Source organism: Tachypleus tridentatus, chromosome 13, assembly GCF_004210375.1.
Source record: "Tachypleus tridentatus isolate NWPU-2018 chromosome 13, ASM421037v1, whole genome shotgun sequence".
Lineage (NCBI taxonomy): Eukaryota > Metazoa > Arthropoda > Merostomata > Xiphosura > Limulidae > Tachypleus > Tachypleus tridentatus.
Genome location: NC_134837.1, coordinates 132,605,148 through 132,622,033, shown reverse-complemented (window position 1 = coordinate 132,622,033; position 16,886 = coordinate 132,605,148). Strand labels below are relative to the sequence as shown.

At 34.5% G+C, this 16,886-nt stretch overlaps 1 protein-coding gene across 8 annotated transcripts in view; it reads right to left on the bottom strand.

Annotated features, from left to right (window-relative positions):
* Positions 1-3,381: 3,381 nt before the first annotated feature.
* Positions 3,382-16,886, bottom strand: part of LOC143238868 (uncharacterized) — a 303,511-nt gene continuing 290,006 nt past the window's right edge. For all 8 annotated transcript variants that reach the window (XM_076479463.1, XM_076479462.1, XM_076479464.1 and 5 more), the window contains 2 exons: positions 8,315-8,522; positions 3,382-6,406 (listed from right to left, as the gene is read on the bottom strand). In XM_076479463.1, coding sequence (XP_076335578.1) covers positions 6,115-6,406; positions 8,315-8,522 — 500 coding nt within the window. In that variant the 3' untranslated portion in view covers positions 3,382-6,114. The remainder of the gene's footprint in view (positions 6,407-8,314; positions 8,523-16,886) is intronic.

The following is a 16,886-nucleotide window of genomic DNA, read 5'->3' as shown; positions in this document are numbered from 1 at the left end:
GCTTGCATTTGGTCGTCCGGAACTTTTTTTTTGCAGATTTCCAGATGAAGCATCACAAATTTCATATGATTAGATAAGCCTTTGTTCAAAGAGTCCGAATTGTAAATTGACTTTTCCATTCAGAATCACCACATTACTTGTTGCTTGCTTTGTCAAACTTTTTAAAAATACATAACAACACGACGTAGTTGTCGTCATCACATGACAAATGGTTTTGATTTCGACATTAATTTCGTTGACTCCTGTAAGCGTCTGAGGGCTACTTTTCTTTAGTGCAGATTTTATTCTTCGTTTTTGCGAGTTTTTTTTTTTTTTAATTTTATACTCATAAAACCGTGTCTTACACTGAACGATTATGACCATTTCATACTCTATACACTATCGTAAATACAATTACTATACTTTGTTTACTTTACGTCTAGTTTTATTAAACAGAGTTATGCATGCGCAATTTAATTAGTTAAAGTTACATCTTTGTAAGTTTGTTTGTCTTATCGTGTAAGATTTTTTTCAAATAGACCACGACTCGTCGATCCAACACATTACGTCTTCAAGTAAGTATAACTTGCCATGCGTGAAAGATACAGAATAAGGAACATTCAAGCGAAGAGCATAAAAACTACTGCAAATATTTTCCGGATCGCGACTAATTATTACACTAAAACTTTCATAAATAAAACATAAAATAAACAGGACTAGTTCCACTGTAGGTCTACATCAAGGTTAATTAGTTAAATATGTTTTTTCGTTATTGAAAAGAGAATATTATTTTTAAAAAAATGTTCAGGAGTACCAGAGATTCGACCAACAATATCGATGTTCATAGAATAGCAAAGTAAAGGAAAATCAGTCTTAACTAAATCAAATTAAATCTTTCTTATGACTAATATGTGCGCGCGTGTGTACGTGTGTTTGTTTTTGAATTTCGCTCAAAGCTACACGAAGGTTATCTGCGTTAACCGCCCCTAATTTAGCAGTGTAAGACTAGAAGGAAGACAGCTAGTCATCACCACCCACCGCCGACTCTTGGGCTACTCTTTTACCAACAAAGAGTGGGATTGACCGTAACATTATAACGTCCCCACCGCTGAAAGGGCGAGCTTGTTTGGTCCGAACGGGATTCGAACCCGCGACCCTTAGATTACGAGTCGAACTCCTTAACCCACCTGGCCATGCCGAGCTGGTTCTATGGCAGACAGCAGGAATTAAAATTTAAACCAGGCAAATATTTTCAACGTACTTTAACCGATTATGCAGTTTCAGCTCCCATCATACATATCAGTTAAGAATCTAACCCATGAGTATAAAAGAAATTGGCCATCTTTGATTGATATATTTGGTTTTCTTCCGATAAGATATTACAAATAACACATTTTGTTGAGTGTTTAGTTAACACCAGTATAAAATAACCGGTGCTGATTTGTTTGTCCTGAAAAAAATAATGATACAGCTTGCAAGGTTACAAGATCACAGCGATTTAATGAGGGCTTTATCTACATGTAATAGATAACATCTTCCGATATTTTTCTAGGTTTTATAAGACGTTACTTAATCTTTATTTTGATTTGAGTATGAGCCATTAACTTAATTACTTAATTGTTTAGAAAATGCGAAACGTTTGTAAAAAACGTGAAAAAGTTCTTGGTTTTTAAATATATAAAATATAATGAAACTGTTATATTCAAGTATAACAAACGATGTCAACCAATAGCAAGCATGAATTATGAAAAACAACAACAAACTCTCTATACAGAATTCGTTACCATAATTATCCGATCGTCCAGTAACAACTAGATGATATTTTACTTAGACGTTCAAAAACTTATAGAATATAGACGTAGTGGGTGTTTTTTATTTCCTTTATTGGTCTACAGGTTAAGGCAACGGACTTGCAATTTGCGGGTCTTGTGCTAAAATCCTGTCACCGATCACACTTGCCTTTATTTTAGGTGTGGGGGGTGTTATAAAGTAACAGTCAATCCTATTTTTCGTAAGTAAAGGTGACCCAAAAGTTGGAGGTGGGTATTGTTAACTAGCTGTCTTCCCTCCACGTCTATCGCTTCTAAATTTAGAATTGTTAACATAATTAATCGTCGAGTAGCTTTGAATTAAATTCAACAACAACAAAACAACCAAAATAGGTTTATTTTACTTAACTCTTAAGTTCGTCTAAGAAAAAAATCAAACTGCATGTCAGTGTATGCGTAGTGTAATAACAAAAAGGCTAGGTTCCTTTCACCCTTTATATCTATTGTTCTGGGTCATTTTCCTATATGCTATCACATGTTTTTTAACACGAGAAATATTTCTATAAAGCTTAGCATACTATGTGAAAGTAGACAGCGATATTTCCCAGTAGTTGGTTATATGAGACAATGTACCTTTGTTTTCGACGAGAACAACCAACAGTGATGTAGATCGTGCATACAGTCTGAAACAATACTACTATATTTCTGGCAAATTTTTGGTAAATCATGTGAAGTATAACAACTCAAAGTATTAGCTACACAAAGATATCTTAATAACGATGAAAACTGCAAAGCTTTATTTTAATCATGAAACTGTATGCGACTTTTTAGTATTTAAAAACCCCTAATATACACAGTTTTAGTCTTGACATAGATATGACCACGTCAGAATGAAAGATTGATATTTTGCAAGCTTATAGGTTGAAATAACTATTCAACAAATAAACTTTAGTCCTTATTTGTTCTAATTTTCTATTTATTTAAATCTATAAAATTCGAAATTTTCAGATCAAAGCTTGTGTTTGACTACACTTAAATGCGAAATCAACGTGCTTTTTGATTATTTGTAATAAATTAATTTTAATTCATGTTGCAAATATAAATCAACTTAAACGCACAGTTCGTTGAGAAGGTTTAATCAGATAGTAAAGTATGAAGTTATAGCTAGCTACACGTATCAATTGAAAATGACAGCAACTATGTAGACTTTAGGGTATAAATAAGCATACACACCTAGTTAGGCTTAGCAATCAAACAAATTATATCACTGAAATGTACATCTTAAAGTTTGTTAATTTTAGGAACAGCATCTATGGTGGCTTTTTTTTTTTATAGGAATTGTGATGTTACATTTCGAGTTTTCATTTCTGATTATAACATGATCTTTGTACAAGTTTTATTTTCCAAAATGTTAGTTTACTGTATTGACTGCATGTATCTATTTAATCTCTTTAACAAATAAATCGTTTTAATGCTAATATAATTCCTAAACAGTTTCATGAATTATTAAGACATTTTCTTTCATGTGATGTCTAACAAGTTAAAGTGTTGGTTTTCTGGAGTTCTCTATATAATAAGGAAGGTGTACATATGATTATTCACTTAGTGACAAGGCAAGGAAAAAAGAAACCCATGACTCAACAAGATACTTTAATATTCATTAAATGTACACGTAGTTAATGGTAAGAATCTTGAAAAAAATACACAAAATTGCAGTAAGGTAAACAAACAAAATTCTACCAAGGCAGACAGCAAAGGTTGAGGGTGAAGAACTAAGAGCTTTGCTTAAAATGCGAAACGAGAACAGGATAACAGTATTAGTTTCTCTTCGTTTTATTAAGAACTTTTATTTAACTTTCTGACAAAATTATTTGCTAATCTTTCTTTTTTTTTTCCACCATCAAAACAAGACAGACAACAAGAAGTATCCAATTGTCTACCAGGCATTATTAAGATGAGAACTGGCCTCTGGACCGAAGTTAATTGTAGAACCAACATGCAACAAAATGCCCAGTTAAGATCAAAAATACAAATAACCCATCGTAAAATGCAAGACCCAAACTTTTTCGTCAGCTTAGAAAAAAAACGTTATCTAGTTGTACTCGTGTTTCTAATTGTGTGATATATGAAGTCAAGATCTTAAACACATTTTTTTTTTATATAAAGTTCTTTATGTGGGCCACGATAACGTTTATTTAGTTTTAACATCTTGGCCACAAACAAGATAGTTATTTTTTATAACCAAAAGATGGTGAAAACAAAAACTAGTCAAAACTGCCTGCACTATTACGAAATAAAGACAACTAAACTACTTGAGCAATGGGCACATTTTACCAGGTGTGTACCCTTATATAGCACATGACCTGTAGAAACAAAACCAAAACCAGTAATATACTCAGATTAACGACTCCTCAGTTGAATTAGATTAAAATTCTGCGATATTAAATATACACTTTTTATCGCTTACTGACCAACGTAATAAGTCCAAAATAAACTCAAATACAGATTTTAAAGTCTTTAATAACGTTCATATATTCGAAAAGCAACGAATCTGAATTTATTTCACCCATTATTATGACTTTTTCCCCAACGTATTTTGTGTTTATCAGTGCAAAGCTGTATTGTGGAGTGGACGAGATATCGTTCTCTTCTACAACTTACTAAAAATTACGGCTTTCATATAAACTTCACAGACATCATGCACTTGGCCTTTCTTTCTCTGATACACACAATTTTCAGAAATATTTTAGGGAAGGTTGGCTTTTCAAAATTATTGGAGGCTAGGCCCTTTTATCCTACTTCACTGCAATGACTATTTGCGTAATCTCCACCAAAGGAATCGAGCCCTGAATTCTAACGTTACGAGCCCTGAAACTTATCGCTAGGACACGTTAGAAAAGTCGAATGCTTAGAAAGATTTTAGACAACATATTTGTTCGACTAGCTGGGATGTTTTCCTCTATATTTCTTCCATCAAAGGGTAAAGCCTTTACCTCAGGAACCTAAGTAAAACAAACAAACAAACAAAAACTATGGCACTTACAGTCGCATCTTGAACAAGTCCTACTTATAACCGTAGGGTGAGAATGTGTATATTCGTCTATCATCCATTGAAGACGATTCAGATAGTCAGATATATGAACATAATTCAATAATATTACTGGTGAAGAAACAGATTCAGATATTTATTTGAAAAATCGCGTTACCTCTGTGAATGAGCGTTTTTTTTAGTACATTTAAAACTAACGTAATCCTTGTCAGTGTCTGTACAATAAAGTAGTGGTTGTCGTCTTAGGCTAAGAATATTACGTAACACGTAGAGCACAAGGTAACAGACACAACATAACACGATTATTCAATGCCCTCGAAATCCCACTCTTGAAACATTAACCACTGCTCTACCTCTACAGGTCATAATTACGAATTACTTTGTCAGTTTTCAATTTATCATTTCCTTACACGGAAATTAAGTCAAAGAAAAAAGTTTATACAGATATTTCATAATAAAAAAACGAGCTTTAAACTTAAATGGAAACCTACTGAAAAGTTGTAATGACACCAGAAGAATTCCAATATTTTCGGAAATAAACATACAGTAATAACGTGGTCACTAAAAACTCTAGAAGTTGTTTTTTTTTTCTTTTTATGGAAGAATATTAGGATTCTTACTTGGCTCCAACATAGAGATTACATACATATATATATTATACCAATTATCAGGTACAATTTACTATAACAACATAAGCTGTAATCTAGCCACCTACTACAGTTTTGTCTGAAACTTCAAATACTGGTACCAAAACGGCTCACCAGGTGTCTTCAACAACACAATCACAGACTAGAGAATAGGTAAATAATTTTGAGCACATAAAATAAACAATACTATCCTAAATATTTCTCCTGAACTTAAAAAAAGAACAATTGAAAATGAATTGTTAGTCGTGTCTTGTACTTCTGGTTACACATAACTAATAGTAAAACAAATGAAATCCCATTTTTAGAAACGTCCACTCCTTTCAAATCACCGTGTCCCTTAAATTCAAACAGTATCTAAGGGTTATCCAATCGATGCTAATGTCCAATGCTCAGGTTTCTTCCTCACATAATTAGACTGAGTACATGTGAATGTTGAATAACACGAAAAGTTCTCTCCTGAGTTTTAAAATTGTTGTTTGCAATGTACTCTGAACACTGTAGTGATTGCACTTTATGTGTGGCCCCCAAAACAAGTTCACAGCTTGTGTTTCGTTAAATCGGCAGGCCTCAGTTTCTTGTCCAAAGACACAGCTATGTTACATACTTAAGAACCTAATCTTGGTTTTCTTAGTTTTGTGGGTCTCTTCAACGAGAAAGAACTGGGCCATCCTCATGTTGAGGTTTCCATTGCAGTGACAACCCGTTCATGCAAAACAGACTCTGTGGACATTGAATTATTTTCTTTTGTCGTGGAAAGTGACCCCGGCGAGGAGTTGGTCGAAACTGGAATCAGCATTCTGTCGAGCAGACCATTTGTACTCACAGAAAAGTTGGATGTCAATGTATGTTGATCTTCACTTGAGATAACCGTATCCACTGAAGGATTACTAAGTAACGACGTCGTACTCGTTGGATTAACCAAGGTTGGTGAATCAAGGAGACCCAGTGGACCATCTCTATACCTGAGAAAAATAAATAACGACACTAGGTTATATGAGCAAAATGGCATACATATTTTTTTTCTGTCTTTAATGATTCTTCCTCAACAGTAGACAAAAGCAGCTCTGAAAATTTTATCAAATAAGTTACTTCCTTCAAAATGCGGATACTTCGAATGTTTTATAGTTTTCTGAACAATTCAGTAAGATTCCATAAAGCTTTTACAAAAAGTTTTTTTAAGTAACAGAGCTGTGTAATGCCACTTTGGCCACAGAAATAGTTCTGATTATTAGAAAACTTAACAGATCCAGAGAAATAACTCCATATACACAACACTGACTTCAGGGCTTACAGAAACTAAGAGTCGTGCATAGTTCCATCCGCAACAAGGCAGGTCACAGTAGGTAAAGTTTAAAAGCAGTAATGGAGTACTAACCAAGTCTAGAAAACCAGCAGAAAGGTTAAATCAGTAGTACAAGATATACCACAACTAATGTAACTTACAGCACGATTACAAGCAAACTCTAATAATAATTACTTGATGGAAACTGTATTAGTATAATGTTTAACAGAGCTAAAAAAAAGAGCACAGCAGTTGTAAATGACTTACGACAATTAACAGAGATGCAGCAAAACAGCAAAATGCCTAGCAAAGTTGGTACAGGCAAACAGCAGTAACACAAGTCCTATCAGAACCAAGAGAGTGGTTCAGAAGTAGCACAGGTGTAGCAGAACTAACATATGTGTACAGCAGTAACACATTTCTTGTAGAACTAACAGATGTGTGCAGCAGTAACACAAGGCATAGCAAAACTAACAGAGGAGTATAACAGTAACACAGGCCCAGTGTGTGACAACAATACAAGGCCTAGAAAATTAAAGAAATGAAATCAAAACTGGTGGCCAAACTGATAACTACACTTACAGCATTGATCAAGACATACGATAGCGTGTCATGGGGTCAAAACAATCTGCGAGATACACTATGTGTTATCAAACGGAGTGATTCACCATCCTCCTCCAATCTGAAGAAAAAACATGGCCTGGCTAATCAATGAATGAATATTTGCCGTACAGTTATTATCCATGCTATAAATGTAGCTGTCCGTTTGGCTGGCAATTTTGATTTAATTGCTTTAAATTACACGCTCAATCCTTTTTTGGCCACACCTTTTTGTCACGACTATGGTGTTTTATCACACGACTGGGAGAACTAACAAAAACTCACAGCAGTAACATAAGATTTAAGAACACCAAGAGGAGATTAAGTCAGATACACCAGGTCTAACAAAGATGTAAAGTATTAATATAATCTACAGGATTAACAGGAGTACACAGCAATATCACAAGGTCTAAGAAAAGTGAGAGGGGTACAGAAACATAACCTCAGGCCCAGCAGCCCTAACAGGGCATATCTTACATACTTTTGGAGTTGCAGTTTATGGAAACTTTCAATAGTCCAAGATCTAAGAAAAGTGACAGGAATAGAGAAAAATAACTTTAGGCCAAGCAGCCTTAACGTGACATATCTTACATACTTTTGGCTTCGTAAAGTTTATGGAAACTTTCAATTGCACAAGGTCTAAGAAAAGTGACAAGGATACAGAAAAATAACCTTAAGTCCAGCAGCTCTAACGTGACATATCTTACATACTTTTGGTTTCGTAAAGTTTATGGAAACTTTCAATAGCACAAGGTCTAAGAAAAATGACAAGGATACAGAAAAATAACCTTAAGTCCAGCAGCTCTAACGTGACATATCTTACAAACTTTTGGTTTCGTAGAATTTATGGAAACTTTCAATAGAACAAGGGTAAGAGGCCTAGCTTTTGTCTTAATAAGTGTTGCTTTTCGTATACAACTAACCCATGTCTCATTACAATATGCTATGCTAACGAGATGATAACGGTATATGATGTATACTTGCTTACCACATATTTCTCATTTCTTGACGGCGATGTTTCATTATTTGTTTATACTCAGAAATTCGAAGTTTCTTCCCATCTATAATACATGTTCTTTTAGGACGTGGCCTATAACGATAATTTGGGTGTCTTTCCATATGCAGTTTGCTTAATCGTGACTGCTCCTCGTAATATGGTTGTTTTTCTGCATTCGACATTGCCTTCCACCTTGCACCTAAATGGTAAAAATGCTTAAATTAGTTATCTAGATTTGTTTAATACGTCAAATAAAATTGTTTACTTTTTTAATCAGTTCTACAAGTCACCACTTGAACATGAATAACAATAGTTTTTCTCTAACCACTTATTTTTATCTCATTTAAAAATACAAAAATGATTCTACAGTTCACAGATAAATGCATGAATGATTCAATAACTTTGTTTATCTAATACAACGCGTTTTATTTATCAAATATATTTTAATCAGTGCAACAATGACTGAATTATTATTTTACCACAACAATTGTTATGGTAGGAATGCCTTTCAGAAACTGGCGAACTATGGTGATAATTAATTATATTTGTAATAAGACATAATGTTAGGCCTATTATAGTTTTCAACACTACATTCTTAATCTGACTATGAGGGATTTTCAAGATTTAGAGCAATGTATAATAACAGTTTTTCAAACACATTATATTCGTCATATCCATTGCCAACATACACAAGGGACTAGATTTAAAATTTTACTTTCGTCCTTATTTCGAGACTCTTGTATTTCATCTTCTCTTCAACAGTGGCGTAGCTAGAGGGGGCAAAGTGGTACATCTGTCCCCGGGCGTAGCATCGGGGGTTGGGGTGGGCGCCAAATTGATGTTACATAATTAGAAATTATGGTTTACATTTTGTCACGAGGGGGCGCGAAAACTGACTTTGTCCCCGGGCGCAGAAAACCCTAGTTACGCCTCTGCTCTTCAACAAACAATACGTAACATTATTGACAAGTTTTAACCATCCCAGCACACAGTAATAATAATTTTGCTGTATCTAATAAATGTTTTAAACGAATGAGCTTTGAATAACGACATTTATGCTAATCCACATAATGATCTTTATATATAATATTTGCTGATTTCAACCTCCTTATTTTCTTTCATATTCCACACTGATGCCTAAAAACAGATTTCTTCAATATTATTGACCCATTTTACGCTGTGCTGATTTGACTGCAACAAGTTTGCATCACAAGTAAGCGAACCTTGAATAGCAGATAGTTTTTGAGTTTGAAACTGTGTCCCAACTTTTATTGAATAAATATGCCTCAAAATTAAGTGTTACACAGCTGGCATTTAGTTATCCTACATATCTGGAGTGTAGCTAATCAGTATGTTAAAAGACATATTTAACAAGTACACTACTTAAGCCATTTCACATCATAACAAGAATACTTTATTTTGAAACTTACGTTTAGAACTATCGATTACTTGATTGATTAACTTGGTGATTGGGTTTGCCGGATGAGGTAAAATATTTTCTAAAACACAATTTGTGTACGAAAGTTTCCCACAGTTTAGCACTCCAAATTATTTGCCAACACTGAAAGAAAACGTACATACGTAACATAAAGAATCACGGCGTATTTCTGTAACGTGACCTCCTTCCCGGTTCTAGCAAATCAGGTGACGTTAGTAGTTGTTTAATACAATTTCTGCCCGTTACTGGTGAACAGCACCAGAAATGAAAACACCAAAAAACTGTAGTCATTCAAGCACCAGAACCGTTGAAACAACAGTGCGACTTTTAAGGACATGACCAACCCTCTTGACAGTCATCATGAATTAGCTTGTCTGAGTTCAGGTGTGGTTGGTCGTCTGTAAAAGGTGTCAATGAGAAAGGGGAAGTGCACTGGTAGTATATATCAATGACAGACTGATAAAGGGGAAGTGCACTGGTAGTATATATCAATGACAGATTGATAAAGGGGAAGTGCACTGGTAGTATATATCAATGACAGACTGATAAAGGGGAAGTGCACTGTTAGTATATATCAATGACAGACTGATAAAGGAGAAAATGCACTGGTAGTATATATCAATGACAGACTGATAAAGGGGAAGTGCACTGTTAGTATATATCAATGACAGACGGATAAAGGAGAAAATGCACTGGTAGTATATATCAATGACAGACTGATAAAGGGGAAGTGCACTGGTAGTATATATCAATGACAGACTGATAAAGGGGCAAATGCACTGGTATTATATATCAATCACAGACTGATAAAGGGAAAGTGCACTGGTAGTATATATCAATGACAGACTGATAAAGGGGAAGTGCACTGGTAGTATATATCAATGACAGACTGATAAAGGGGAAGTGCACTGGTAGTATATATCAATGACAAACTGATAAAGGAGAAGTGCACTGGTAGTATATATCAATGACAGACTGATAAAGGGGAAAATGCACTGGTAGTATATATCAATGACAGACTGATAAAGGGGAAGTGCACTGGTAGTGACAGACTGATAAAGGGAAAATGCACTGGTAGTATATCAATGACAGACTGATAAAGTGGAAGTGCACTGTTAGTATATATCAATGACAGACTGATAAAGGGGAAGTGCACTGGTAGTATATATCAATGACAAACTGATAAAGGGGAAGTGCACTGGTAGTATATATCAATGACAAACTGATAAAGGAGAAGTGCACTGGTAGCATATATCAATGACAGACTGATAAAGGGGAAGTGCACTGTTAGTATATATCAATGACAGACTGATAAAGGGGAAGAGCACTGTTGGTATATATCAATGACAAACTGATAAAGGGGAAGTGCACTGGTAGTATATATCAATGACAGACTGATAAAGGGGAAGTGCACTGTTAGTATATATCAATGACAGACTGATAAAGGGGAAGATGCACTGGTAGTATATATCAATGACAGACTGATAAAGGGGAAGTGCACTGGTAGTATATATCAATGACAAACTGATAAAGGGGAAGTGCACTGGTAGTATATATCAATGACAGACTGATAAAGGGGAAAATGCACTGGTAGTATATATCAATGACAGACTGATAAAGGGGAAGTGCACTGTTAGTATATATCAATGACAGACTGATAAAGGGGAAGTGCACTGTTAGTATATATCAATGACAGACTGATAAAGGGGAAGAGCACTGGTAGTATATATCAATGACAAACTGATAAAGGGGGAAGTGCACTTTTAGTATATATCAATGACAAACTGATAAAGGGAAAATGCACTGGTAGTATATATCAATGACAGACTGATAAAGGGGAAGAGCACTGTTGGTATATATCAATGACAAACTGATAAAGGGAAAATGCACTGGTAGTATATATCAATGACAGACTGATAAAGGGGAAGAGCACTGTTGGTATATATCAATGACAGACTGATAAAGGGGAAGATGCACTGGTAGTATATATCAATGACAGACTGATAAAGGGGAAAATGCACTGGTAGTATATATCAATGACAGACTGATAAAGGGGAAATGCACTGGTAGTATATATCAATGACAAACTGATAAAGGGAAAATGCACTGGTAGTATATATCAATGACAGACTGATAAAGGGGAAAATGCACTGGTAGTATATATCAATGACAGACTGATAAAGGGGAAGTTCACTGGTAGTATATATCAATGACAGACTGATAAAGGGGAAAATGCACTGGTAGTAAATATCAATGACAGACTGATAAAGTGGAAGTGCACTGTTAGTATATATCAATGACAGACTGATAAAGGGGAAGTGCACTGGTAGTATATATCAATGACAAACTGATAAAGGGGAAATGCACTGGTAGTATATATCAATGACAGACTGATAAAGGGGAAAATGCACTGGTAGTATATATCAATGAGAGACTGATAAAGGGGAAAATGCACTGGTAGTATATATCAATGACAAACTGATAAAGGAGAAGTGCACTGGTAGCATATATCAATGACAGACTGATAAAGGGGAAGTGCACTGTTAGTATATATCAATGACAGACTGATAAAGGGGAAGAGCACTGTTGGTATATATCAATGACAAACTGATAAAGGGGAAGTGCACTGGTAGTATATATCAATGACAGACTGATAAAGGGGAAGTGCACTGTTAGTATATATCAATGACAGACTGATAAAGGGGAAGATGCACTGGTAGTATATATCAATGACAGACTGATAAAGGGGAAAATGCACTGGTAGTATATATCAATGACAGACTGATAAAGGGGAAGTGCACTGTTAGTATATATCAATGACAAACTGATAAAGGGGAAGTATATATCAATGACAGACTGATAAAGGAGAAGTATATATCAATGACAGACTGATAAAGTGGAAAATGCACTGGTAGTATATATCAATGACAGAGTGATAAAGGGGAAGTGCACTGGTAGTATATATCAATGACAGACTGATAAAGGGGAAGTGCACTGGTAGTATATATCAATGACAAACTGATAAAGGGAAAATGCACTGGTAGTATATGTCAATGACAGACTGATAAAGGGGAAATTGCACTGGTAGTATATATCAATGAAAGACTGATAAAGGGGAAAATGCACTGGTAGTATATATCAATGACAGACTGATAAAGGGGAAGTGCACTGTTAGTATATATCAATGACAGACTGATAAAGGGGAAGAGCACTGGTAGTATATATCAATGACAAACTGATAAAGGGGGAAGTGCACTTTTAGTATATATCAATGACAAACTGATAAAGGGAAAATGCACTGGTAGTATATATCAATGACAGACTGATAAAGGGGAAGAGCACTGTTGGTATATATCAATGACAAACTGATAAAGGGGAAGTGCACTGGTAGTATATATCAATGACAGACTGATAAAGGGGAAGTGCACTGTTAGTATATATCAATGACAGACTGATAAAGGGGAAGATGCACTGGTAGTATATATCAATGACAGACTGATAAAGGGGAAAATGCACTGGTAGTATATATCAATGACAGACTGATAAAGGGGAAGTGCACTGGTAGTATATATCAATGACAAACTGATAAAGGGGAAGTGCACTGGTAGTATATATCAATGACAAACTGATAAAGGAGAAGTGCACTGGTAGTATATATCAATGACAGACTGATAAAGGGGAAAATGCACTGGTAGTAAATATCAATGACAGACTGATAAAATGGAAGTGCACTGTTAGTATATATCAATGACAAACTGATAAAGGGGAAGTGCACTGGTAGTATATATCAATGACAGACTGATAAAATGACAGACTGGGAAAATGCACTGGTAGTATATATCAATGAGAGACTGATAAAGGGGAAAATGCACTGGTAGTATATATCAATGACAAACTGATAAAGGAGAAGTGCACTGGTAGCATATATCAATGACAGACTGATAAAGGGGAAAATGCACTGGTAGTATATATCAATGACAGACTGATAAAGTGGAAGTGCACTGTTAGTATATATCAATGACAGACTGATAAAGGGGAAGTGCACTGGTAGTATATATCAATGACAAACTGATAAAGGGGAAGTGCACTGGTAGTATATATCAATGACAGACTGATAAAGGGGAAGTGCACTGGTAGTATATATCAATGACAGACTGATAAAGGGGAAGATGCACTGGTAGTATATATCAATGACAGACTGATAAAGGGGAAAATGCACTGGTAGTATATATCAATGACAGACTGATAAAGGGGAAGTGCACTGTTAGTATATATCAATGACAAATTGATAAAGGAGAAGTATATATCAATGACAGACTGATAAAGAGGAAAATGCACTGGTAGTATATATCAATGACAGACTGATAAAGGGGAAAATGCACTGGTAGTATATATGAATGACAGACTGATAAAGGGGAAAATGCACTGGTAGTATATATCAATGACAGACTGATAAAGGGGAAGTGCACTGTTAGTATATATCAATGACAGACTGATAAAGGGGAAAATGCACTGGTAGTATATATCAATGACAGACTGATAAAGGGGAAGTGCACTGTTAGTATATATCAATGACAGACTGATAAAGGGAAAATGCACTGGTAGTATATATCAATGACAGACTGATAAAGGGGAAGTGCACTGTTAGTATATATCAATGACAAACTGATAAAGGGAAAATGCACTGGTAGTATATATCAATGACAGACTGATAAAGGGGAAAATGCACTGGTAGTATATATCAATGAAAGACTGATAAAGGGGAAAATGCACTGGTAGTATATATCAATGACAGACTGATAAAGGGGAAGTGCACTGTTAGTATATATCAATGACAGACTGATAAAGGGGAAGAGCACTGGTAGTATATATCAATGACAAACTGATAAAGAGGGAAGTGCACTTTTAGTATATATCAATGACAAACTGATAAAGGGAAAATGCACTGGTAGTATATATCAATGACAAACTGATAAAGGGGAAGTGCACTGGTAGTATATATCAATGACAGACTGATAAAGGGGAAGTGCACTGTTAGTATATATCAATGACAGACTGATAAAGGGGAAGATGCACTGGTAGTATATATCAATGACAGACTGATAAAGGGGAAAATGCACTGGTAGTATATATCAATGACAGACTGATAAAGGGGAAGTGCACTGTTAGTATATATCAATGACAGACTGATAAAGGGGAAAATGCACTGGTAGTATATATCAATGAAAGACTGATAAAGGGGAAAATGCACTGGTAGTATATATCAATGACAGACTGATAAAGGGGAAGTGCACTGTTAGTATATATCAATGACAGACTGATAAAGGGGAAGAGCACTGGTAGTATATATCAATGGCAGACTGATATAGGGGGAAGTGCACTGATAAAAAAGAAGACATATTTTCTTGCCCGTCAATAGCATGGAGCTAAAAACATTCTGTGATTAGAGGACAGCCAAGCAAACAAATACGAAATCTGACAGGGAGAAGGCTTCGTATATGACAGAACATTATTTGCAAGTGTTGTAAGGTTTTCTGGGACCAACATCGTAACCATTTTTTGCTTCTCATAGTTTCGTACTATAAAGTTTAGTACAATAAGTGTATCTTCATGAAATCATGCAGATTATCAGTAAACATTACAAGACACTGATACGCAAAATATCAGATTTAAGTTAAAATTTAAGATTTGTTAAGTAATGTTTTTCTCAGGAAATTTTTCTTTCCAAATGTACTAATTAACATTTAAAGTAATTTTGATTTTAAGATGAAAAATATCTGAGAGTTTTCAAATTTCACATGACTTCCAGGTAATTATCAAACTCTTTTTTATAGTAAAACTTTATATTTTATGTTATTTTTCACTATTGTATCTCTGTAAAGGTTTATTCGATTTGACCGACCTTGTAACCACCATAAAAATAGAAAATAGATGTAAATTATATTTTTTGTCTTTCGTTCTAGAATGACTGCAAATTATAACGCGAAAACACAAATGTTTAGACTAAATAGCTTAAATCTCATAATATTATACATGTATATATATTTATTAATTTTTTATTGACTTTTCAACCGTGCCTGACTAAAATACAAAGTTACAATTACGTGGGGCACTTACACTAATGTTGCAGTATCAAAGAATATAAAACCATCCTTTCTTGGCTGCATTCTAGTGAAGCAGTATTTTGTAAAATACAGTCACATTTCGGCTATAATACATTGTATATGCATACTCATTATAGCTATTTACAAATCAGTTCTTACATTTCAGTTATTTTTCTTAATACATAAAACAATAAGTAAAGAAGTATAGAACACAATTATCTCTTCTAGTTACAAACTTTGTACTCGTTTGCTGCTTGCCGTAAGTTGCTAAACGTTATCAAATTTCGCACGTGGAAGATGTAAAACAAAATATATATTTTTAGGTTTTATATATGCAATTTGAAATAACCAAATTCATAAGTTACTATATCAGTACTAGATAATTCCACTATAATTTATCAAGCTTAGGTGTATTTGGGTCTAAAAATATATGATTTTTTAACTCACTAATGTCTTACCTTATGTCTCGGAATCTAGTATGAAAAGAAAATTTCACGTGCACAAGGGAGACATTCTGAGCTTACAATTGGTGTTACACACATCACTGGGCAAAGCAAGTGTACGTAAGTAAGTATTTTCAAAAATGGAAGAGATGAGTGCGGCCACCTTGGTTGATTTAATAAATATATTAATATATTAGAAAACAGGGAAGATAGGAAGTTCTTACTCATAATATAGCTTGTCAATTTCGATAATTTTAATATATAACTTGCAAGAAACAATAAACTTTGCATTTGTACATCACAAATATTTAATATGAACTAATGCTGCATTCAGCATATCACATGATATACAAAAATTAAAATTTAGGATTTTTTATAGTTACTTTAAACTTAAGAAATTCACTGATGTATAATACTAAACATTTAATTATGGCCTACAAGTTGATACTAAATGTATTGACATACATTCATAAAATAGTAGTTCAATAAATGTTTGAATGTGATTCTACAAATGCGATGACATGGCCTATGACCCGTGACAACAGGAAGACCCATCTCAATAGGGTTAATTGGTGAAG